General features: G+C 40.8%; 1 protein-coding gene across 5 annotated transcripts in view; it reads right to left on the bottom strand.

The window, feature by feature from the left end:
• ITSN2 (intersectin 2) overlaps nt 1-23,247 on the bottom strand; it is a 67,790-nt gene that overhangs the window by 18,222 nt on the left and 26,321 nt on the right. For all 5 annotated transcript variants that reach the window (XM_085218114.1, XM_085218115.1, XM_085218116.1 and 2 more), the window contains exons 5-26: nt 22,394-22,557; nt 20,871-21,068; nt 19,894-19,990; nt 19,043-19,185; nt 18,017-18,080; nt 16,301-16,438; nt 16,084-16,169; nt 14,851-15,113; nt 13,983-14,132; nt 13,625-13,765; nt 12,048-12,135; nt 11,290-11,429; nt 8,066-8,202; nt 5,661-6,049; nt 4,796-4,917; nt 3,724-3,899; nt 3,133-3,277; nt 2,623-2,825; nt 1,949-2,013; nt 1,001-1,167; nt 628-673; nt 317-438 (exon numbers count right to left, since the gene is read on the bottom strand). In XM_085218114.1, coding sequence (XP_085074240.1) covers nt 317-438; nt 628-673; nt 1,001-1,167; nt 1,949-2,013; nt 2,623-2,825; nt 3,133-3,277; nt 3,724-3,899; nt 4,796-4,917; nt 5,661-6,049; nt 8,066-8,202; nt 11,290-11,429; nt 12,048-12,135; nt 13,625-13,765; nt 13,983-14,132; nt 14,851-15,113; nt 16,084-16,169; nt 16,301-16,438; nt 18,017-18,080; nt 19,043-19,185; nt 19,894-19,990; nt 20,871-21,068; nt 22,394-22,557 — 3,244 coding nt within the window. The remainder of the gene's footprint in view (nt 1-316; nt 439-627; nt 674-1,000; nt 1,168-1,948; nt 2,014-2,622; nt 2,826-3,132; nt 3,278-3,723; nt 3,900-4,795; nt 4,918-5,660; nt 6,050-8,065; nt 8,203-11,289; nt 11,430-12,047; nt 12,136-13,624; nt 13,766-13,982; nt 14,133-14,850; nt 15,114-16,083; nt 16,170-16,300; nt 16,439-18,016; nt 18,081-19,042; nt 19,186-19,893; nt 19,991-20,870; nt 21,069-22,393; nt 22,558-23,247) is intronic.

Below are 23,247 nucleotides of genomic sequence, written 5' to 3' on the forward strand. Positions count from 1 at the left end.
AGATCTGGCTAAAGGATGAAACAACCAAACTCAAATAAAGCTGCATCTTAATATGCTCTTAATATACAAATATACAGTAGGTATATTCAAAGGTTTTAAGTGCAGCTAATTATTTCAGTGCACAATTTCACAGTAGGGTTATATATCTGCTCTAAGAAAATTCCACTTACACATCAATTAAAGAGTCTCAAATGAGGTACTGCAACTTTCCAACCAGCTTTCAGAGCGCTCTACTCAGTTGCTCATTTCAAATTAAACCAAACAACCCCTCATTGCTGCTCATCAAGTCAGAATTACTGTTCCTCCAATCACTCACCTGCAGCTCTCCCTGCCACCATCCGCTAGCATTTTTCTTCAGGATAAGTATGAGCTGCCCAGGAGCAAGACTAAGCTGTTCACTTCCTGATGCAGCATAAGCAGTAGTCACCTGAGCAATTTCTGAAAAGAAAGGATATTAATTTCTTTGTTATATTTTCACTACGATAAGAGCTATTTTCAAAGAAAGAAGCTGGTATTTATCTTGTAAGTAAGCACACTGGCAGATCTTAAAACACTGCTATGAACATACATGCTTTATTAATCACTTAAAACACAGTCCAAAATATTGAAAAGTTATAACGCACTCACCAGGTTTCTTATTTATTGTTCCAGTTTTGCCAGCATTACCAGAACCCTGTAACAAAGACACAACAATTTTCTTTTCATGTCTAATAAAACCAGTAGAGTTTCTTTACGCTGTTTTTAAGCACGTGGCACCGTAGATGGAGGTTTCAACTCTGAGCCCTAATTTAACAGAACACCAAGATCCTGCTGTGAGACCAACAATAGGACACTGTGGTTAAAGCAATCTGAGACTTGAGTCCCCTAGGATACTCTTTCCTGTCAAGCAATTTAATCTCTGCTTAAAATCAGCGTATCAGTAACAGGTATCAGTAACAGAAACACACTAAAACAGAGAAAGAGCATCACGTGTTATGCAAGGCTCAAAGTAAGAACTCACTTCTTGATCCTTTGGTCTGACATAATTGGAGGGGAAGATCCCAGTTCTGTCATCAATGCTCCCTGTCCACCATTCCCCTTCTTTCTGGGTCACCAGGATTTCCTCACCTTCAGTGAAAGTCAAGTCGCCAGGCTCAGAGCTTGAATAGGAATACAGCGCAACGTACTCTGCACAAACAGCACACAGAGGTGGAGAAAACAGTTTCAGATACGAGGATAAAAGTCCATCAGACACAAATATCTTGGATGTCAGCACCCCTTGTGGTGTCCATAGTGTGGATCACATCATAGAATCATAGAATGGCCTGGGTTGAAAAGGAGCACAATGCTCATCCAGTTCCAACCCCCTGCTATGTGCAGGTCACCAACCAGCAGACCAGGCTGCCCAGAGCCACATCCAGCCTGGTCTTGAATGCCTCCAGGGATGGGGCATCCACAGCCTCCTTGGGCAACCTGTTCCAGTGCCTCACCACCCTCTGGGTGAAAAACTTCCTTCTAAGATCTAACCTAACCCTCCCCCTGAATGTCCTAGCAAGCCTGTGAAACAACCCTACCCTACTGATTGCTATCACAGCTTGCCTCGTGCTCACACCTCTGAGTTAAGGATACACAATGTTTTACAGATATCAATTTGGCAGTGAGTTACCACACTTGGACCAGACTGCAGATAAACAGAAGCCTGGAGAACTTACACCCAATTGTAGGAAGCAAAAAAGAGAAAACCAAACAAACCAACACAAGCAATCAAACAAAATCAAACCCTACCAAACAAAACCAAGATGCCTACGCTCAACCTGAATTAATTACAAATATTACTTAAGTTCTCGTTTTTGGATTCTCCTAACAATAGCTCAGCATTTGCAGTACATTTTCTGGACAAGCACTAAAGGAATTGCTCAGACATGTCTCACATATTTCAGCTCCATCACACACTGTTATTCACTCTTACCCTCTCCCGCTGGATAGAGCTGTGCACTGGACTTCTTCTTTACTGCTGCATAAATAGCTTCTGGTCTGCAGAAATTAAAAAGGACGTTTGAATAATCAGAATGTTGACCAACACATCCCTTTATTAGGATGAGCCTAAGCTTGCTTGAATGTCTCCAAGTTGCTATTTTTTCATTACAAAAGCTCCCTCCACTTTTAAAAAGGTGACAGATATCACCGGTTTTAAGACCTCAGCAGCAACCAAGAGCAAACCACACTTCAAAATCAATGTCACACTATAAAACTAGAAGGTATTATTTAAAAATTATTCATATCCATAAAGATTTTTGCCCAAATTCTCTCATTCTGAAGTATTTCTAAGAAATTTCATCATAACACGATGAGAACAATTCACACACAATGGTGCAGCCACCCCAGCATTAACAAGACTTAGGTAAATAACCCGATGAATAATCAGCCCCCACTGACTTTTCACTGCACTCACCTTGGAAGACTGTTTATTTACACAGCAGTGAGCCCAACATTAATTGCCTTCCAAGAATGAAATAATGAAAGCCTAAAAACTGTACGGTGTAAATCAAAGAGCATTCAGAATCTGCACTGCAATCATTTTGCACCCTGGAACACCTCTCTCTGCAAACTGCCAAATAAAATACTAGTCCAAGTTACACTTACTCCTCTTTCTTCTCAATTCCAGGTAAGAGCTTGACATAAGACTTGGGAAACCAACCCCTTCCTCCATGCACCTCCCCAAACCACCAGTTTTCCTGCTGCTCCAGGACAGAAATGATATCATTTTTGGAGAAGTTCAAGTGGTTATCTTTTTTTGCAGTCCAAGAGCAAAGTGCTTGTGCTTTCAAGTTCTCGACAGGCTGCCCCTGGTAAGACAGAAGCAGAGATGTGTTAGCACTCACCCTCACTGGTGTGAGTGTTAAGCATGCACTGATGCATCAGTTATTGCAGTCCAAGCAAGTTCACTCTTAAATGTTTGCTGTTTTCTTTTTTTTGTCTGGTCAATGTTTTACAGAGGTGACTAAGAAACACTCTCCACTGTTTCCTATCTGTCACAAACATCTTGTGTGTTTAATTACAGGTGAAAACTATCATAATTCAGAAACGCACTGCAGGTGTCCTCTTGATCCCAGTCCATTGATGGATGGAATTATGTCAGAACACACAATATACCTGTCCATGAATGGGTGACACAGATCCAGGGGACACAGTGCGGGTAAAAGCTGACTTCTGTTGCCACGCTGCATTAACGTTCAGGCTGGAGAAATGTACGTTCTGGTAATCTGACTCTTCTACAGATTTGCTTGGTGAAAGTGGTCTGCAAATTGAAAACAGACATAATAAACACACAGCACTTTTTATTTTAAAAGCACTTCACATAGAATCACTTTTTTTTTTTTTTTTTTTTTTAATATAGATACAAAACAAGTAATACTATAGTTGTGGATGCCCTATCCCTGAGGCATTCAAGGCCAGGCTGGATGTGGCTCTGGGCAGCCTGGTCTGCTGATTGGTGACCCTGCACATAGCAGGGGAGTTTGGAACTAGATGAGCATTGTGGTCCTTTTCAACCCAGGCCATTTTATATTCTACACAATGAAAAAAAAAGCTTATTAAATATTTAAAATATGCAAACTATGACTTTCCAATAGGTTCTTCAGTAAGTTCTCTTCTTTTATATTTTCTGTATCATTGACTGATACCACACAGCACATTACCTTAACTTTGAACAAGCAATCTGAACACAAATATAACAAAACTCACTCTGAAGTAGCTGAGGTAGTAGATAAAGATACTGTAGGAGGAAGTAAGGCCTTCTTTGGAGACAAAGCTTTTTCTCCTTCTGGTATTCTTTCCACGTAATTGCATGGAAACCAACCAATACGTCCCTGGAAGCTCCCATAAAGCCAGCCAGGCTCTCCAACATTTTTTTCATCAACCTACGGACAGGAGGATAAATACAAAGAAAACACAATTTGCAGTGTGAAACAACAAGATATCTATCATATGTCAGCACCCACTGGTAGATCAAACAGCACGAGCAGCGCTCGCAGGGGCAGCATTTCTAATTCCCTCTCCTTCCAGAACTGAGCTGATTACACACTGGTGGTGATGCAGCTGTACTCTGTCTCCAGCAGCTCCTCCCCAGGTAACACACCAACTCAGTGACTTGTGGAGGCAAGCAGAGACAGCCTCAGGTGTTGTGCTCCTTCAAACGGGGCCCAAAACCACGTGACACTGAAGGACCACAGATAACACCAGGAGCAATTCTAGCTTGTCAAAATTATGATGTGTTGTGTTGCAATTCTGACTGCATGGCCAAGGAGCAGTGGGTGGCCAGTCAAGCAGCACATGAAAACTGGTGCAGTTTTAAGAGCTGTGCTGCTCTTAAGTGAGGAAACCCAAATATTTCTCAGTAATCTTAATTTTTAATAAAAGACAAAATGTGCTGGGCCTCCAATTAAATTTATTCACAAGGCATCCAAAAATTTTGTTATTTACTGTAATGATTAAGCGTGGAGCATTTGTGCTACACATCCATGTCAGTACAGAAGTCTCCATCGTGCTGCATATCATCAAAGGTAGAGTAAGAAAAAACAGGCTAAAATTAGCAACTAATCAACTCCCAGCAGCCAGTTAGCTTAGTTGAGGTTGGCAGTAGAAGAGGAGGTGGTGGCTGCTGGTGTATTTCTAAAATAAGACACCAGCAGTTCAACGAGACAGCTAATTATATCTGAAAAGGAAGTCAAAACAACACAAACCACTTTTGTTTCCTCTTAGGGTCAGAAGAAGGGAGCTGTTTTGTGACATGTTAAATACAAATGGCAAATCTCACCTGAATTATATCTCCAGTATTAAAGCTCATCTCATCATGATTCCTTGCTTCAAATGGATACAAAGCTCTGTAATTTACAAAGGCAACGGAATTCCTGGATTCTGAAGCACTGATGGTGTTGCCTGAAATGATAAGAAAACTCATCATCATTCAAGGCCAGGCTGGATGTGGCTCTGGGCAGCCTGGTCTGCTGGTTGGTGACCCTGCACATAGCAGGGGGGTTGAAACGAGATGATCTTTGTGGTTCTTTTCAACCCAGACCATTCTATGATTCTACCTTTCACCACCCAGTTGGTTCTCACTTAACTCAGTTAATTAAACTGGCTAATGAGAACTGGCAAGAACTAAAGAAAGCTGAATTGCAGTAAAGTCATCTTCTGGGAAAATATTATTCAAAAAGGATGTCTGAAGACCTACAGAGAAAGTCAAGTTGACTTCGGTTCTTTTTTTGTTAATCAGAGGCACTGAGTGATGCAAAAAACAGCGGATTTCAGTGTTAATAAATCACTGAGGATTACCTGTGCATCCGCTCATCACCTGACAAAGCTTCATGTCAGCCTTCTGCTTTAATGACAGAAAGATCAGGCCTTTCAAAAAAGCAACAGTACTTCTGTTTCCAACAATACCTACAATTTGTTAGCCACCACCACTGGAAGATTTGCCATTGGCGCCACTGGTGGTGAAAACTGATAAAGACAAACTAAATCAATAGGATGATTCACAGCTAACTAAAGACATGAAGCACTGTGTTTTGTTTATAATATGAGGCAGTAAGTCTGCCACAGTGTCACATTAATACACCTACAGAATGAAAAATGACTTCGGAAAACAAGAACCACCAAGGCAACAATCTAACTAAGATTACCTTCATTAGTCCAGGGTGGCTTAAGACTTTTACCCTCTGTTGGTTTCAACAGATCTCCAAACTTTTCACTTATGTTTAATTTAGCAGCGCGTTTCTCTGTCTCGTGAGAGGTGGTGACTTCTTTTGTCTTTTTTATTTCTTCATTCTGCTTACGCCTCTCCTCAGCTTCTTTTGCAATTTGTTCTTGCCTTCTTTTCTCCTCCTCCAGTTGTCTCTGTCGTTGCTCTGTTTCTCTCAAGATCCCAGCTTGCTTATTTTTCTCCTCCTCTTCATGAAGCTTTTCCTGAACCTTTTCCTGCATTCTCTCTTCCTCTAACCGCTTCTTCTTCTCCTCCTCTTCCCTTCGGATATTTTCCTGCCATCGGTTCTCCTTCTCCCTTTTTGCTTTCCTTAAAAAAAAAAAAAAGGAAATGAGAGAGGGGTAGGAGAACATTCATCTAAAACTGAAAGAGATTCTGTTCACAGAATCATCAACTTCACTTGTAAGTGAACTTGTAAACAAATCAGAATCTATGATATCAGTTACTTTTCTCACTGGACAATAAGCTCTTCCAGAGAAGACTGCTTTATCTACACAAGAGTGCCAGGATATCCCACGTGTAAGTAACAAATGGATTTGAATTCTTAGTACAGGGAGACTGCCACATAGATACCTGCCTCCATGTACACTTCTGCTTGCCTACAGACAAGCAAGTCACAGTCCATCCATTTAATAAGGGTGGCTTGAAGCTGTCCACCATGGCAGCAAGCTTCCGAGCCCCGTGACTGAAAACTAAGATTTCCAAATAGATGAATAGTAAAATTACATTCTGTTGTAAACATAGGAATAGTCTTTGCACGCTATCTTTGTTGCTTTAGCTCTCTGTTTTCAGCACCTACTCAGTGTTTATTGCACCGCCGCTGCCACACTCTTCAGCTACTAAGGATAAAATGGGTAGCTGACAGCAAAAAGTCAGGAGAGGAGAAAAAGAGTGGCATCTTAGGACAGCAAGTATAAAACCCCAAAAACTACTGTTTCTTAGTCAGCAACACAAGAAAAACTACACTTGTTGGGAATGAGACCATGAAAGAGCAAGAGGCAACAACTGAAAAGCTTGATTTCTCAGTATAAGCTGAGCAGCTCAAAACCAGCACTTCATACATGAACCAGGGCTACAGAAATTATTTGCTCAAAGACCTATTTTAACGTTCTGGTCCTTCACCTAAAATAGAAATCAAATGTACAGTTCAAAATTGGCTCACTTATTGAGCTCCCAAGATTAACATAGTGGCACAGCTGCCCAGGGAGGTGGTGAGGTCACCGTCCCTGGAGGCACTCCAGAAATGTGGGGCTGTGGCTCTGAGGGACGTGGGCAGTGGGCACGGTGGGGTGGGCTGGGGTTGGACTTGGGGATCTGAGGTCTTTTCCAACCTAAATGATTCGATGAATTAAGAAGTCAATGTCCTTCCTACTGTATAAGTACCCACCTCACAACAGAATTAATATACACGACAAAGAACTAGCAACTACTCAAGAAGAAGTGCTTTTAAGGAAATATTTAAGAACTTTTCAACGGTAACAAAACAAGGTAGAAAACATGAGGAATTGCAGATGTGTGAGAATTATCTATCTGCAGTACTGTGTCCAGGCCTGGGGAACCCAAGACATGAAGGACATGGAGCTCTTGGAGCAGGTCCAGAGGAGGGCAACAAAGATGATCAGAGGGCTGGAGCACCTCTCCTATGAGGAAAGGCTGAGGGAACTGGGCTTGTTTAGCTTGGAGAAGAGAAGGACCCAGAGAGACCTCAGTGCGGCCTTCCAGTACTTGAAGGGAGTGTATAAACGGGAGGGGGAACAGCTGTTTGTGAGGGTGGATAGTGATAGGACAAGGGGAATGGTTTTAAACTGAGACAGGGGAGGTTTAGGTTGGATATTAGGAGGAAGTTTTTCCCCCAGAGGGTGGTGAGGCACTGGAACAGGTTGCCCAAGGAGGCTGTGGATGCCCCATCCCTGGAGGCATTCAAGGCCAGGCTGGATGTGGCTCTGGGCAGCCTGGTCTGCTGGTTGGTGACCCTGCACATAGCAGGGGGCTGGAACTGGATGAGCGTTGTGCTCCTTTTCAACCCAGACCATTCTATGATTCTATGATAAAAGAAGCTAAAATCTTAATTAAAAAAGTGTTGCTTGGTTTATTTGCCCTTCAAATCTGAGTTTCTAAATTCCACAAAAAGATAAAAATAGATCGGAAAAAGGAAATTCAGAACACCTTGTGTTGGTGGTACTCCATTTAAACTGCTTTCTCAAGGCAACTAACCAGGATGTATTTTTGCCAATTATACTTCCTGTGTATTAAAATCAGCATCTTAAAGACACCCAGTTTTTTGCTCTAAAAACTGCTATGCTGACACATTTTAAGACACGGTACCTTGCAGCTTCATCTTCCAGCCGCTTTTTCTGCGCAAGTTCAGCTCTTCTTTTCTCTACCTCTCTTATTTTGCTCTGTTTGATCTTATGGAGCTGCTCCAAGGCTAATTGCTGCGTGCTGTAGCTTTCTCTCAGGTCCTAATAAGGAAACATAATAAAGTACATCATAAGAAATGAAACTAATCTTTTGAGAGAAGCACCCAAGCACTGTAACGCTTTGTGAACCAAACTATTGTTTTCTCCATACAAATGAACAACGTAACACTGAGTTCTTAACAGTCCTTGAAGGCCACGGCAGAGTCAAACAAACTGAAGTATGAAAACAGCTGGCAGGTTTGCAAGTCCTTTTATAGAACGCAGGCTTTCAAAGAGCCCTTCAGACATACACCTGCTGGAAACAGCAAATGTGACAGGAAACAGGAAAAAACTTCACGTTTCTATACAATAAAACTATGTAAGGACAAAGATGACAGCGAAGCACGCTTTGAATAACCACAAAACACGCTGTTGAAGAGGCAGGCTTCAACTGAAAGCCAACACAATACCATAAAGCTGAGAATACATCCCCAGTGTTCCCCCTTGCAACGTTTCTGTTTTTTCTCTTCGTTCCCAATTGTAAAAGACAACGACAAATTGCTGCATGCAAATGGAAGACTGAAATTGTTTGAGCAGAATAGGAATGATCAGTTCCATAACTCAATCAAAGAGCTTAAAAACATCCTCAGTAGGCTTACCATTGCAGGCAGCTGCAGCCTAAAACACTCACACTGCCTTCTTCCTACTACTTTTTGGGGCTCATTCTTCAGTTCCTATTCCATCTCCCTCTGATTATGGACATTTTCACAGAACACAGAGCATGAATCTTTGGGATAATTACATTTACAGGAAAGAAAACCAGCGATAATTTGAATACTTCAAGAACTTATTTTGTCACAGTACAAAGCTAGATGTCACACTACTACGAGGAATCCTACTGACACACACTGAGCTACAGGTGTACTCTGACCTTCTGTACCTGATATGAAATGCAAATGAAGAGTTACCAATGATCTGTTCCCACCACAATAAGCACTGCCAGCAACAATCACAACGCCTGAGAAATACTGTGCAATTCCTATGAACAAGATTTCTGTGTCAGTGAAGGTCTCAAACAGATCTACTTGCTGCTGTTTTTTCCCCAGATGTATTCGGTTGAAAATATTTTCTCATGCTACATAGAAACTGAGGATTACTATGGAAACAAACTCTCATATCTTTGATTTAAGAAGGAAAAAACCCAAGCCAAATTTCTGACACCAGCAGCCAAAAGCAGCATGGAAGAAAAACAGGAAGCAAGCTTTAGTACAGGGTTAATCTGGAGGTTTAAAAGCATGGCTGTTGCTGTGCCATATGTCATCATCTGGGCATTGATACCACTTCAGTCTCAAACTCAGAATCCATGTGCCTGAATCCATATACCCGACTTGAGGGCGAGAGCACCTCCCCTACAAAGACAGGCTGAGGGAGCTGGGCTTGTTCAGCCTGGAGAAAAGAAGGCTGTGGGGTGACCTCATTGCAGCCTCTCAGTACCTAAAGGGAGCCTACAAACAGCAGGGGAATCAACTCTTGGAAAGGGTAGATAACTGCAGGACAAGGGGAAATGGTTTGAAGTTGAGGGAGGGAAGATTTAGGTTGGATGTCAGGGGAAGTTCTTTACAGAGAGAGTGGTGAGGTGCTGGAACAGCTGCCCAGAGAGGCTGTGGATGCCCCGTCCATCCCTGGAGGTGTTGAAGGCCAGGTTGGACGGGGCCCTGGGCAGCCTGGGCTGCTATGAAATGTGGAGGTTGGTGGCCCTGCATGTGGCAGGGGGTTGGAGCTTTGTGATCCTTGAGGTCCCTTCCAACCCAACCATTCTATGATTTTATGATTCCCAGCTTCAAGTGTATGAACTAGACATGGTGAGACACAGAGAGAGCAACAGATGGAAAGCTGGGAGAAGACACTGCTTCCATCTTAGACAGTGCTCTTTTTGTTGATGTTACCTTAACTAAAAAGGAAGTGTTGAGTAAAACAACTTAAACACAGTCCAGTAAGAAATAAAATAGCTACCATCACTTTGCAGTTTGGCCTTCTAAGCAGGTAAACAAAATTGTACATCCTTATGAGGACTTAAAAGCTAGCAGAAAGAACAAAACTATCGATTTTCTTTTAGGAAGATTTCTTTAACATAAGTTACATATCCAAACAGAAAGGGTAAGCAGAGAAAAAAATGCGAAATAATTAAAAAGCAAAAGAGCCAAAGATTAGAAAATAACCTTAAGTAAGAGGAAGAGGTTGTTGAGACAGCTTAGCAGAGACAAAAGGCACTGAAGAACAGAATCATCCATACTGTCACACTGTAAGATAAGGCAGATAAAAAGCTAATTAATCTTTGCACTGTATTTTGGAAAACATTATTTAGGGAAGACTAAACAGTGGATGTAACTGAACACAGCAAGCCATGCAAGCACACAAGTAACTCAAAATGCACGTCACTAATATTTCATGCAGCCTGTTCTTTTTCCAAGAGAAGAAACTCTCAGAAACGCTCACAAATTCAATCCCTGTTCTTTTCAATGGCCAGTGTAGAGCCCTCGCATTGGCCCAGCACAAATGCACTGCATAGGAATACAGTTCACATCACTGCCACTGAGAGTAAGCCAGGAAATAAAGTTCAGTGGATGCGTGCCTGAGCACTGGATGCGTTTTTAGGTACATCAAGAGTTGCTGCTGAAACAAAAATAGTTTTAGGGCCAGCAGTCAGCATTTACCACCTTATCCTCAAAGAAGCAGCCTATGCTGACTTATAGAACTACACCTAAATCTGCTACTGGATCCTGTGCAATGTACTATGACACCCTGCTTTCCTTTCAACAAGAATTAAAACTTCACTCCACGATTCAGAGATCGTAGCCCATAAGAACACTGTATAACCCCATAAAAAAAAACCTTCAAGAGCCTAAGAAACTTCAATTCCAAAGCAAAGGTTGAGAGTGAGCAACAGTCGATTCATGCAAAGCAATGATCATCAAGATGTTGATATTTTAGTACATTAGGATAGCTTTAAATGATTTTTTCTTGTGCTACAAGACTTCTGGTAATTCTTTTGTGACGCTGAAAGTTGGGAAGACCTTTTGGAAGCACCAGCAATCTTTACACATGGATGAAGAAATACACTCACTGTATGTATTTAGAGAACACACGTACCTTAAGCTGACTGTTAAATGCATCCATTTCAGCAAGTTTAGAAGCAGTTTCTTTCTCAAGGGCATCTAATTGTTCCTTAAGTCTTTGGCATAATTCTTCCTTTTCTAGAGACTTCTTTTGCACTGAAGCAATTCCTGCATCTGTGTTAGAAGAAAGATAAACAACTTTAGAAGGATTTTTGTTCTCATCAATTTATTTTCTCCCCAATATACATACATACATTCCCAAATTCCTTCCTTACAAAAATCCTTTGGTTTACCCTCCTGTTTGCATACAGCACCAAGAAGGGGGCCAACATCCACCTGACACATATAGGCATTACGTGTAATATGGAACACTTTACAAATGGTTTTTCATATCATGTTAGATCAATTCATAACAAACTTCTGAAGGCAGGAATTTGCAGTGTGCTTTGATACAAAGATCAGTGTAAACTTTTAATGAACCCCCCTGACTTAATGCTGCCAAAAACACATTGTGTAATAAGGATCATAGCATCTGAGGATGGTACAGTCTGCAGAAATGAAGTTTTAAGCAAACTCTGTTTCTCACAAAAATGTGTTTGCTTCTTATTTACTACACAGTAGAAGTAATGGAACAGAGATGCAACAATTCTTAGGTGGCTCTCACTGAAAAGATATTAAAACAAAGGTAGGATTGACTCCTCTGTATCCTACAGCTTATTTTTTTAAACAGTATGACATAAAATGACAAAAACCCAGCAATGTGAACCACAGAACTCATTTGCAGGCACTTACTTTGAGTGCTGTCGAGTTGAACGTTTTTAATTCTCTCACTTAACAACTGCTTTTCAGGAACTAAATAAGTCAGCTTATTCTGATACTCCTGTAGATATTGAAGAGAACATAACACATTTTTAATACTGTTTATATATTCACCTGCAAAAATTTTCAAACATAACCCCAAGACACTTTAATGAAACATGGATGCAAATTAGCACTATAGGTGGAGGAAAAACTACTTCTATACGCCCTGTATGAACAACATTAACACCAAATACTTTTCAATCTTTAAATCTTATCACGGTTGGAAAAGAAGAAGTTAACCGATTTATTAAAAGTGGAAACTATCATGAGAACAGAGCTGCAAGCTTCTTAGAAGGGACAGGCAGGACAAGGGTGGTGGAGTTGCCCTCTAAGTTAAGAAGAGAGACTCTAAAGAGCTGCCTCTGGGAAACTGATCGTCAAGTTGAGAGCCTGTGGGTTAAGATTTGGGACCAGAGCAATGAAGGACATCTGGTGGTCAGGGTCTACTACAGGCTGCCTAAACAAGGGGATTTTGTGCATGAGGCCTTCTTGCTTCAACTGTAGGGAGTGTTGTGCTTGCAGTCTCCCATCTTGATGAAGACTTCAACCACCCAGATGTCTGCTGGGAAAGCAACTCCAGGGGACTCCTGGAGTTTGCTGAGGATAACTTCTTGGTCCAAGTACTGGACAGATCAACCAGAGGTGAAGAGTTGCTGGATCTGATGCTCACCAGTGCAGAGATCACGAAAGAGGGTAAGACTGGAGGCAGCCTGGGCTGCAGTGAACATGCCCTGGCTGAGTTCATGATCTCGAGGAATGCAGGCCTGGCAAAGAGCAGAGTCAGGACCCTGAACTCTCCCTGAACCTGGGAGTAAGAATTTCTGGCTGTTTGATGAACAGCCAATACGTTTAGGCAGGGCACGAGGGAGCAAAATCCCCTTCCCCTCACTGTAAGAGCAGAGCAAGTCCAAAACCTCCTCTTGAGGCTGAATGTGTACGAGGCTACAGGGCTGAACAATATGCATTCCAGGGTGCTGGAAGAACTGGCTGCTGTGCATGCCAAGCTGCTCCCCAGCACATCTGAAAAGTTGTGGCATTGGCACAGGCTGTCCAGAGAATTTGTGGTTGCTCCATCCCTGGAGACGTTCAAGGCCAGGTTGGATGGGGCACAGAGCAGCCTGAGCCGATGGGTGGCAACCCTGCCTACAGCAGAGAGGGTTGGAGGTGGATGGGCTTTAAGGTCCCTTCCAATCTAAGCCGTTCTATTGACTGCCTCAAGCCTAACACAGAAATCCTCACAAAAAACTGAGGCTGGAACCGTGAAAGTTACAATTAAAAGGAAGTCACTATTATCAGTTCAAAAAAGTTTTGACTGCTGTCTCCATTCAACTATCAGCTTGTTGTAGTAGATGCAATCAATTCTTTAGCACCACAAATGAACCTAAAGACCTCTGCAATGTGGACAGCCTTGCAGATTCAAGCTGATACACTATTCCTCCTTTTTGAGTACATAGAATTACCGAAACACAAAACAGGAAATAAAGGAAAATTAACAGAAAGCGATGTACCTGAAGTTGCTGTTGTAGTTGCTTGACTTCCATAATTCCTTGGTCACATTTTCTATCTAAAGCCTCCAGCTCAGTCCTCCGAATCTGCTTTTTGCTTCGAATATCCTGCAATCTGCCTGAGATTTGCTGATGTTTGTCCGTCTAGAAAGAAATCAGAGTAATGACACTACATGTAGCAATAAAACGTTTCTCCGCTACATCCGTGGGCATATTACAACACAATCAATTCCCTAAAAGAACTCAAAAATATCTGCTTCAGATTGCTCATCAAAGCAGAGTAAAACTCCTAGCAAACCATGAAGTCTATGTTCTAAGATTGCATTTTGTCTCAAGTTGGGCAGTAAAACCTATGTCTTACCAGGGCTTCTAATTCAAGATTAAGGCTCTTCTTCTTAGAGGTCAACTTGATGATTTCTTCTTGTTCCCTGTTACGCTGATTAAGAAGTTCTTGGCGACGAATTCTCTCCCATTCCAAACGCCGCTGGCGCTCCAGTTCTTGCTTTGCTGCCTGTAGAGAAGTTACATTGCTTTAAATCACCATGCAGATACTGAACCCTGAGATCATGTTTTAATATAATGTGCTCAACTGGTAGATAGCGTAACAGCCACACAATGTATTGTTTTTCTCAAACTGTTTTTGTAAACTTCAAGATCAAAGAATGGAGGAAGAGATCTGCGAGGATTCTTTATGCCATGCTCCTATCCCTGAGAAAGTAAAGCAATTTGATGAAAGATGCATAATTCAGAGAGGAAAAAAATCCATTTAGTTTAGAAAACTGACCATAAATGAGCACACTGAGATATTATTCTTAACCTCTTTTGAGCATTTCACAGAACTACCTAAAACATGAAAGCCTTATGCATGCACTGAGACACCAGAGAGAAGCAAATCTGCCTGAAGTTCAAACAGAAAAATATTTGCAATTATGAATTCAGTAGAGCCTTGTTTGGAATACAGATTTTTTTTTGTTTGTTTGTTTAAATTAAAACTAAGAAATCTATCCAACAAGTCTCATCTGTCCTTTGAAGAATCTGAAAGTCTTTGACTTACAACAGCACTTTGTTCATTTATAATGGACACAATATTCTCAGGCTCCAAGAGAGCCTGCCAATGGCCACTCAACGAGTCAAAGTCAGTGCCCAAAGCCTGAGGGCTCCATCAAGTGAATACCACATGCACACACACATTCCTTAAAGCATTACAAAAATAATGTCGAGAAAACAACCTCCCGCCTTTCTATTTCTTTCCTCCTTTCTTCTTCCCTTTGTCTTTCCAGCTCTCGTTGTCTCTCCAGCTGCCTTTCCATTTCAAGCTGTTTTTTCCTCTCCTGCTCCTGACGTTCCCTCTCTCTTCGTTCTTGCTCTTCTCTTTCTTTCTGAGCCTTACGTTCTGCCTCTCTCTGCTGCTGTTCCAACAGGACCTGACGGCGTTTTTCCAGCTCCACATTTCCTCTTTCATAGTTTGCTTTTCTTTTGTCCTCAAACGTCACTAAAACAAGGAAAAGTAGTTATTTCTGTCCTGTGCAAAACACCGCTCTCAAACAAGTGCCTCAGTTATGCCACTAAAGATAGGTATTCTCTTTTGGGCAAGTTCAGGTAGTCAGGTCATGGACAATGGAAGCACTTGGCATTTTTTCTAGTATTACTTTTCTTCTCAAAAATACCTTGAACTTTCTTAAGTCTATTCCAATTGCAAAAACGCTACAATTTAAAACTGACCAAGAAAATGGTTTTAATTTTAGAGGAAACACAAAGGAACAGCTTTTACAAGCTGAGAGAAGTCAATATTTTGTTACAGAGGTTTTCCACTGAGCAAGAAATGTTAACACACAGAGAGTGAGCCTTAAAGGGCGTTCCCTGTAAGATCTCCTGGAGTTAAAAACAGCAGAAAACAAAACAGGATTAAGCTGAACTACACCAGGATAAAAGGAGACTGAAAGGAATGACTTAGGTTCCCAGCAACCACTCTTTAAAAAGAGAGGCACGCTGTGTCCCACACTGCACACACAACAGACCGTAGCATCAGGTAGCCAACAGCAGAATTGACTTTTGTGTGCAAATCACATCTTGTTTTTAGATAATTAAACAACATTGGGATCTCCTGTTTTCAGAATGTCCAGAACAAAGTACTGCCAGTAACACTCAACAGCAAAAAATTTTGCAATAGCACTGCAGTAGTTGAAAATGAAAGATTTATTTTCCAAAATACATTATTAATCAGCACACTTTTCCATTCCTACAGCTAATAATAGCACCCATCTCTGCCTTCTCCATTTTATTACATGTAATAGGCTGACTACATCCACTTAACAACCGTCCTACCGTCCAAGTTAAAAGGGATCTAGCTCCTGAAATGAAGCCCCCCAGGGATTTGATTATGTCTTCCACTTTCTAAGTGTTCCAGCGTCCTTCAAAGACAGCCTTATTTATCAACAATGAGACCACAAACTTCGTTTTACCTGGCTGTTTTTTCTGTGGCTCCTCCTCTTGCACAGGCTGGTAAGATGGCAGAGTCCCATTCATATTTTCGGAGTATTTTCCACTCCTGGAGATGGCAAAAAAAAACCAACAAACAACCAAACACAAAACCCCATTAGACAAATAATACAGTTACCTTGTTTGCATAAAAAATTTCTGTTGAAGGCATAGTATGTTTCACTGCCTTCAGCAATTTACCTGAAGGAAGGTGGTACCAGCTCAAGAGGCAGAGTTAGTGGCAGAGGTTGCCCAGCTTTGGCCATATCAGTTAGGTGCATGGCTAAGACAAACTCATCTGCTTTCAGCTGTCCATCTCCATCAATATCAGCCAATGACCTGCACAGTTTTAATAGTAATAATAATTAGAACTAAACATCACAACCACTCACAAGTGATAGCTGAAGATTTTCACACCTGGAACTGTGAAATAATATTGAAAACAGAAAACTCCTCTGAAATGATCTGGCAAAAATAATTAAAATTAGAAATAAGAACTGTGGATGGGAGGAAATACAATTCTCAAAGAACCATCGATTCAGATATGAACTGTGTCCTTAGACTCACTTAGACTGGACTTATGTGAGATGCTTAATACATGTCTGTGCTATATTTTGTACTCAGAGTTGGACACACACAAAAATGAGCCGTTTAAAAAAGAATCAAAAAGGAAGCAAACAACAAATCCACCACCCACTCACACACCACAGGGAAAAAACAAAAGCAGGAGATGATGAAATGAGTTTTTTATTGTGCTGACAGACCAACACTATTCACACAGTACTGTTATTTATTATTACATTGTTAGTGTTATATTACAGTAATTAAGACCATAATGCCAGTAGAAATATCAGTAATTCCTTACTTTGGGCAAAACTGTAAGTTGGTCTGCTAATCTTCTACACGTGCACAGAGACATCCCTGCACTGGCTACTGACAATTCAGACCAGGCACCCAGGAGGAAAGCAGTACCTGTGTAGCTGCTTTATTTCCCCACACTCCTACGTGGATGAACACAACCACAAACTCCATTTTTACCCTCACAGTGTGCAATCAAATAGGAATAATGTTTCAGGTCGCTGTTGATAATACAAACAAATGACTGCCCCCAGGATAAAGACAACAACGGAACCTCAGCGTTCCTCTGGAACAGTGAAGGTCACACATGACATCCAAGTTATAACTGAAAGCAAAATCCAAACTATCTTATCTACAAGGTTAAAGGTAGATTATTCAAGCCTTCAGACAACTGAATTTCCATCACCACAGCAAAGACAAATCTTAAAAGCTGTTTGATATGCAAGTACCTTGATGGGCTACTCCTTCTTTAAGCTCTCCATATTTTAAAACTAACAAGATCATAGAAGGGACCTCAAGGATCAGGAAGCTCCAACCCCCTGCCACATGCAGGGCCACCAACCTCCATACCTAATACCAGCCCAGGCTGCCCAGGGCCCCATCCAACCTGGCCTTCAACACCTCCAGGGATCCACAACCTCTCTGGGCAGCCTGTTCCAAGATGAGATGATCTTTTGCTTTACAATCTTGCTTTTCAAACAAACAAATCCTTGCCTCAGCTTAAGTATCCCACCACTGAAATGGAAGCTGAAATTAACATCTGTACTACTCTATGGAATTCAAAAAACAAAGTGTGAATAGAATAGAATCATAAAATCCTTAGAGTTGGAAGAGACCCCTGTGGGCCATCTAGTCCAAAAAGTGAAAAGTTTAATATATTAAAGTTGAAGCGTCTTTTGAAAATGCATCAATCAATCACCAAATGAATTTAAGAAGCAGCTTAGTTTCTGGTTACAGTGTTAGATCTGTGGTGTCCTTTCATCATTTCTTATTATATAAAAACTTCCTCTCTTTCAACACCATAAATGTATTGAATGCACAATCAGCAACTCAACTTACCAAATAGTAGCCAGCTGAGTTTGTGAGAGGTTTGATTGCAGAAGGGCATTCCTTGCTTGAAATCCTTCATGCAACAACACAAAAGAGATTAATAAATACTTTGAACAAAGATTCACATGTAGCAAAAATGGGTCATGAACTGGGGCATGTTTATTTTTAATGTTAATCTAATCCATTTTCATTAATCGCTGACAGTTGGCATTACTTCCAGGCTTAACAAAAGGCATTACAATCTGAACACAATGAAGATGTAAGTATTTCTGTGTAATTCTCTTTTCATTCAAAGGTCAAAACAGAAAAACTGACATTAAAAAGGGGTATTTATGGTAATCCCCACAGCTGTTACAAGAGCACAGCTGATTGCCTGCTGAAAGTTTAAGCTGGTAAGCTGGAAAACTGCCAGTTTTCCTTGGTTGACAGAGAACCATACACCTTTTTTAGGCAAGTCAATGAAACCTTCAGCCCCCAAATCAACCAAGCATGATAAAAATGCATAGAGTCCCTTTCAGGAAAGAGACAATTGTCCTTTTTTGTGTACTAAAAATCTGAGGCAGAAGGTTGGCAAGCAGTCAATCAAAATGAGAAATCTGGTCAGCTACAGGCATACATTCTGACTCCAAATCTATCTCCTGCTTTTTCAGCGTTCCACTCACTAGATTACAATTAATAATCCAGTTTTACAAGCACTTTCATTCATTTCAAATTCTGCTCTTGTGCTAACTTTGTGTGTAGTCTTTCAAAATCACCATAATGCTGTGGCACAATACAAATGTCACTGGAAGTCAACGAGGAATTACTCCCTTAAATTACTTTCCAGAAGTTACAATCCATGCCTGCACTACTGCCACATCTTTCCTCAACTGCTTTCTTTGAAAAGAAGACAGAGCCCAAATATCTAAGCAGTTACTGATGCACATACACAGAAATGGAGACGTGGCACAAAAACAATTGTGTAGATGTATCTCATTTTCACAGAAAGCACTGCTCCACTGCTTTTTCCCCATGTGTATCAAGTGCCATACTCACCTGATAAATATCCACTCATACTTTTATCAAGACTGTTAAATTTCTGTCTGTATTTTAATCTGGAAGCCTGAGGAACTGCCCAGTCTGAAGGTGCAATCTTTGGTGAATTCCCAGCTAGCGAAGCACTAGAGGAAGAATTTGAACTGTAATACAGTTTCAAATAAGAAAGAAAGAAAGAAAGATCTCTAAGTTAGTTACTTGCCTTAACAAACAGGCATTGGTACAGAAGATACACAGCATCATTTGGTGCCCAGATAAGTCCAAAGTTGGACATCCTACATGTCTTGTGCCAGCAGCAAAAAGTACAAGCATTTCTGAACCACCTTCTGGAACTGAGAACCCTCTGCACTCTTTTGGGAAACTGCTCCTTTGAAGCTCAATTGTACAGATAAAGCTAAACTCTTTCTTCTATCTGTGACAAAGCTCTAAAATCAGCAAACAGAGCAGTGACAACAAAGATTTATAATCATCTATTATTCATAAAACAAATTCACAGATAAATATTTATAACGAATGCTGTTCTTAAGTGTCTGCTGGTGCTATCTATAATGAATGACCACATCAATCCATAAACATTGCTTTTACAACCACTTGTTTTACTTCTATTTGCTAGTGCTGTGCATTACCTTCTTTTTGGCACTGCTTTTACTTGTTTGAGCTTTCTCTTCTACTTCAGAAAGTTTTGTTAGAGTTATTGAAAATATTCATGTGACTATATCAAAACAATCTCCTTTCAGATTTGGCAGGCCATTATTAATGAGTAATACCTTAAAAACGTAAGTGCTTCGTGTTTTTTAGGAGGCATACTATTCAAGTATAAGATACAGCCATTGTAAACTAAACTTTCATACCTGCTAGATCCTAAATCAATTAGTGACTGTGCCTTCTGCATGTTAGATCCACCAAACCCTCCTGCCACGGGACCTAAGGAACCAGTATGAGGCTGCACTGAAACAGACAAAACCAAAAGCTGTAAAGAAAACAGGTATACAGTAATGATTTGTAAGAAACACCCAAGTGTTTGAGAGAAATAAGAAAAGCTAATCAGTGCCTTGTTTTTAAGGTTATTTAGTTATGAAAGATGTGATTAATGCAAAATTTGGGAAGAATGTGCGTGTACTGGGTGGCCAGCAAGGAAAGGGAGGTGATCGTCTCCCCCTACTCAGCTCTGGTGAGGCCCATCTGCAGCGCTGCATCCAGGCCTGGGGCCCTCAGTACAGGAAGGATGTGGAGCTCTTGGAGCGGTCCAGAGAAGGCACTGAGATGGTCAGAGGGCTGGAGCACCTCTCCTATGAGGAAAGGTTGAGGGAACTGGGTTTGTTTAGCTTGGAGAAGATAAGGATCCAGGGAGACCTCATTGCGGCCTTCCAGTACTTGAAGGGAGCGTATAAACAGGAGGGGGAACGGCTGTTATGAGGGTGGACAGTGATAGGAGAAGGGGGAATGGTTTTAAACTGAGACAGGGGAGGTTTGGGTTGGATATTAGGAGGAAGTTTTTCAGCCAGAGGGTGGTGAGGCACTGGAACAGGTTGCCCAAGGAGGCTGTGGATGCCCCATCCCTGGAGGCATTCAAGGCCAGGCTGGATGTGGCTCTGGGCAGCCTGGTCTGCTGGTTGGTGACCCTGCACATAGCAGGGGGTTGGAACTGGATGAGCGCTGTGGTCCTTTTCATCCCAGGCCATTCTGTGATTCTATGACTATGATCCTATATACGTTTATTTATTTATTTATGAACTTGCACGTTAGCCTAAGTGTTTCTCTCTGATATTAGCCAGGGAGAAAATGAGATTCACACATCAAACCAAGCAGTGGACTGCACTCTACTTACTTGAAGACAAAGGTATGGCCAAAGGCTGCAGAAGGCTAGATGTTCCATTTGGCAATGATGAGGTACTGACAGAAGGCACCAGGGGAGCAGAAATAACCAAAGGAGGAATGGATGTCATTGAGGTCAGAGACATTGGAGCTAACGGTGTGATCGTAGACATGGATGTTGGCATGGACAAATTTGGCATACTACCCATTCCTAGAGCAAAAACAAACAGTTCCTGATTTTGTATTGCATACACTCCAGCAAGAAATGGAATCCACTATGCTAAGTACAAATTACACAAAGCAGCCTGCATCCAGAGATGCAATAAATTAAATAGATGCTTGTGTAGAATATTTACTTTTCCCCCAACATCCACACAACACAGCTAGCAGAAGGAAATATACTGAAGATGAATTTTCAAAATAAAAACCAAACCCTACTCCTTACAAGGAATTCATTCTCCAGGTTGACCTGGCAAATAGTTCACAAAAGGATTAAGATGTAATTTTCTATAATTATCAACATAACTCATTTTTCAAGAAGCCTTTCTGTGTCTGCCCCCTGAGACAGAATTCTAACAGAACAGGAAACTTGTGACAATTCTCTATAAAGAGCAGCTCATGATATTTCTGAACTAAGTTTTTCCCTAATCTTCGTCCCAAAAAAATGTACAAAGGTGAAATGTCCATATTTAGGGACACGTGCCCAACATAGGATTGCTTTAACGCAGTTTTCTGATTAAGACACTTGAATTACTGACTAAATCTTGGGGAGGAAAACAGGATGCAGATGAGGTGATGAAAGGTTAATACCAAGTATTCATTTACCAACCACAGCTATATATAAATGCATGCACTGGTATGCAAACACAAGATTCAGAGTCGGGCAGACATTTAAAAATCACATGTGCAATTAATACACACATACATTTATCTCAACTGTATAAACACTGAAAGAAGTACATGCAGAATTTTACAGCCTAGCTGAAACCAGGTGTGTGTTTTTTTCTACAAAATTACAATCAGCGTGCAGACATGCACTGACACAAACTCAATTCCAAAACATGGCAGAAAAGTTAAAAATAATTATATTCCATCGATGATCAAGTGAACAATCTGATTCATTCTAAAAAAGTATTTTAAATAACTGATGTCAAAACTTTGACCCTTGCTAAGTTTAACTTAAAAGGACGAAAAAGAAAGTTAGGAGGGTAATCTCATGAGTGAATAGAGGGAGACAGAAAAAGGCCTTCAGTATGACAGCCTGCAAGTCAAAGGGCAGATGTGAAGGGCCTTCCTGAACCTCAAAATTCTTTTTTATTATTAAATGTCTTCAGAGAATGAAGTCATCAAAAAGGCCATTTGCTCTGCCTCAAGTAAGAGGCTTTGAGGATTTCTTGCATGAGCATAGCCATGGTGGTTTTTTGGTTTTAACTGATTCCCTCAGTTATGTGGTCAGATTAATGACACTCGTATTTGAATGCAGATCAACTGTGTGTTTTCTCTTTGAACACTAATTAACTATATATCAATAAGTACCAAAGCGAGCTGACATTAGAGGTGAAAGTACTGGAGTTTGTTTCATGACAGGAGGGAGAACCATAGGCAAGTGCTGTCCTTGTAATTTCAGCTTGATGAGTTTCATGGCTATAGAGAACTCCTGTTGATCCATTTTTCCATCTTTGTTCAAGTCTGACAGTGCCCTTAAAGGAAAAACAAGAAAAGAAAGAAAGAGTCCACAAAGGAGAAATGTAACTTGAAGTTTTTCACCAAATGAGAAGCTTTATTATCAATTTTACATACTATTTTTATACAAGAAAACAACACACTGCAACCATCTGTATACTTTCTCCTTATGACAACATTTAAATTCTTGTAAGTTTGCATCATTTCAAAGTATAACGTCTAACTATATCCAATTTAATTCAATTGGTAGACTTCTATTTACTTCAATTTTCAAGTTACTATGTATTAAATACTTAGAGTAGGAAGATATTTGGGAAAACAGTCATCTCCTGCTTACTTGTTGCTACAGCAATGCTTCTTTCTATGCTGAGAGCAAGAACAATTGTTTTAAATGGCTATGTTGCAACCAAAGAATTGCTGCAAAAAAAAACAACCATTACAATACAGAAACCTGCTACACTTCACAAACTGTATTACTTCACAAATTCTGAAATCTTATTAATAATTAGATGTCCATGAACAGGCACAGGAACGTGGATAAAAAATGACAAGGTTAATAATGAGCTACATGTTCTCATTCCCAGCTACTCAGAACAAATCAGTGCTGATCTGTGCTGTGAAGTGTCTGAAGAAGAAACTAACTTAGCATTATATCAAAATACATGCTTTCTTTCACACTGTCCCCCAGTGAGTCCCTCTTGATTATT

This window comes from Meleagris gallopavo, chromosome 2, assembly GCF_905368555.1.
Source record: "Meleagris gallopavo chromosome 2, MGAL_WU_HG_1.1, whole genome shotgun sequence".
Classification (NCBI taxonomy): Eukaryota; Metazoa; Chordata; class Aves; order Galliformes; family Phasianidae; genus Meleagris; species Meleagris gallopavo.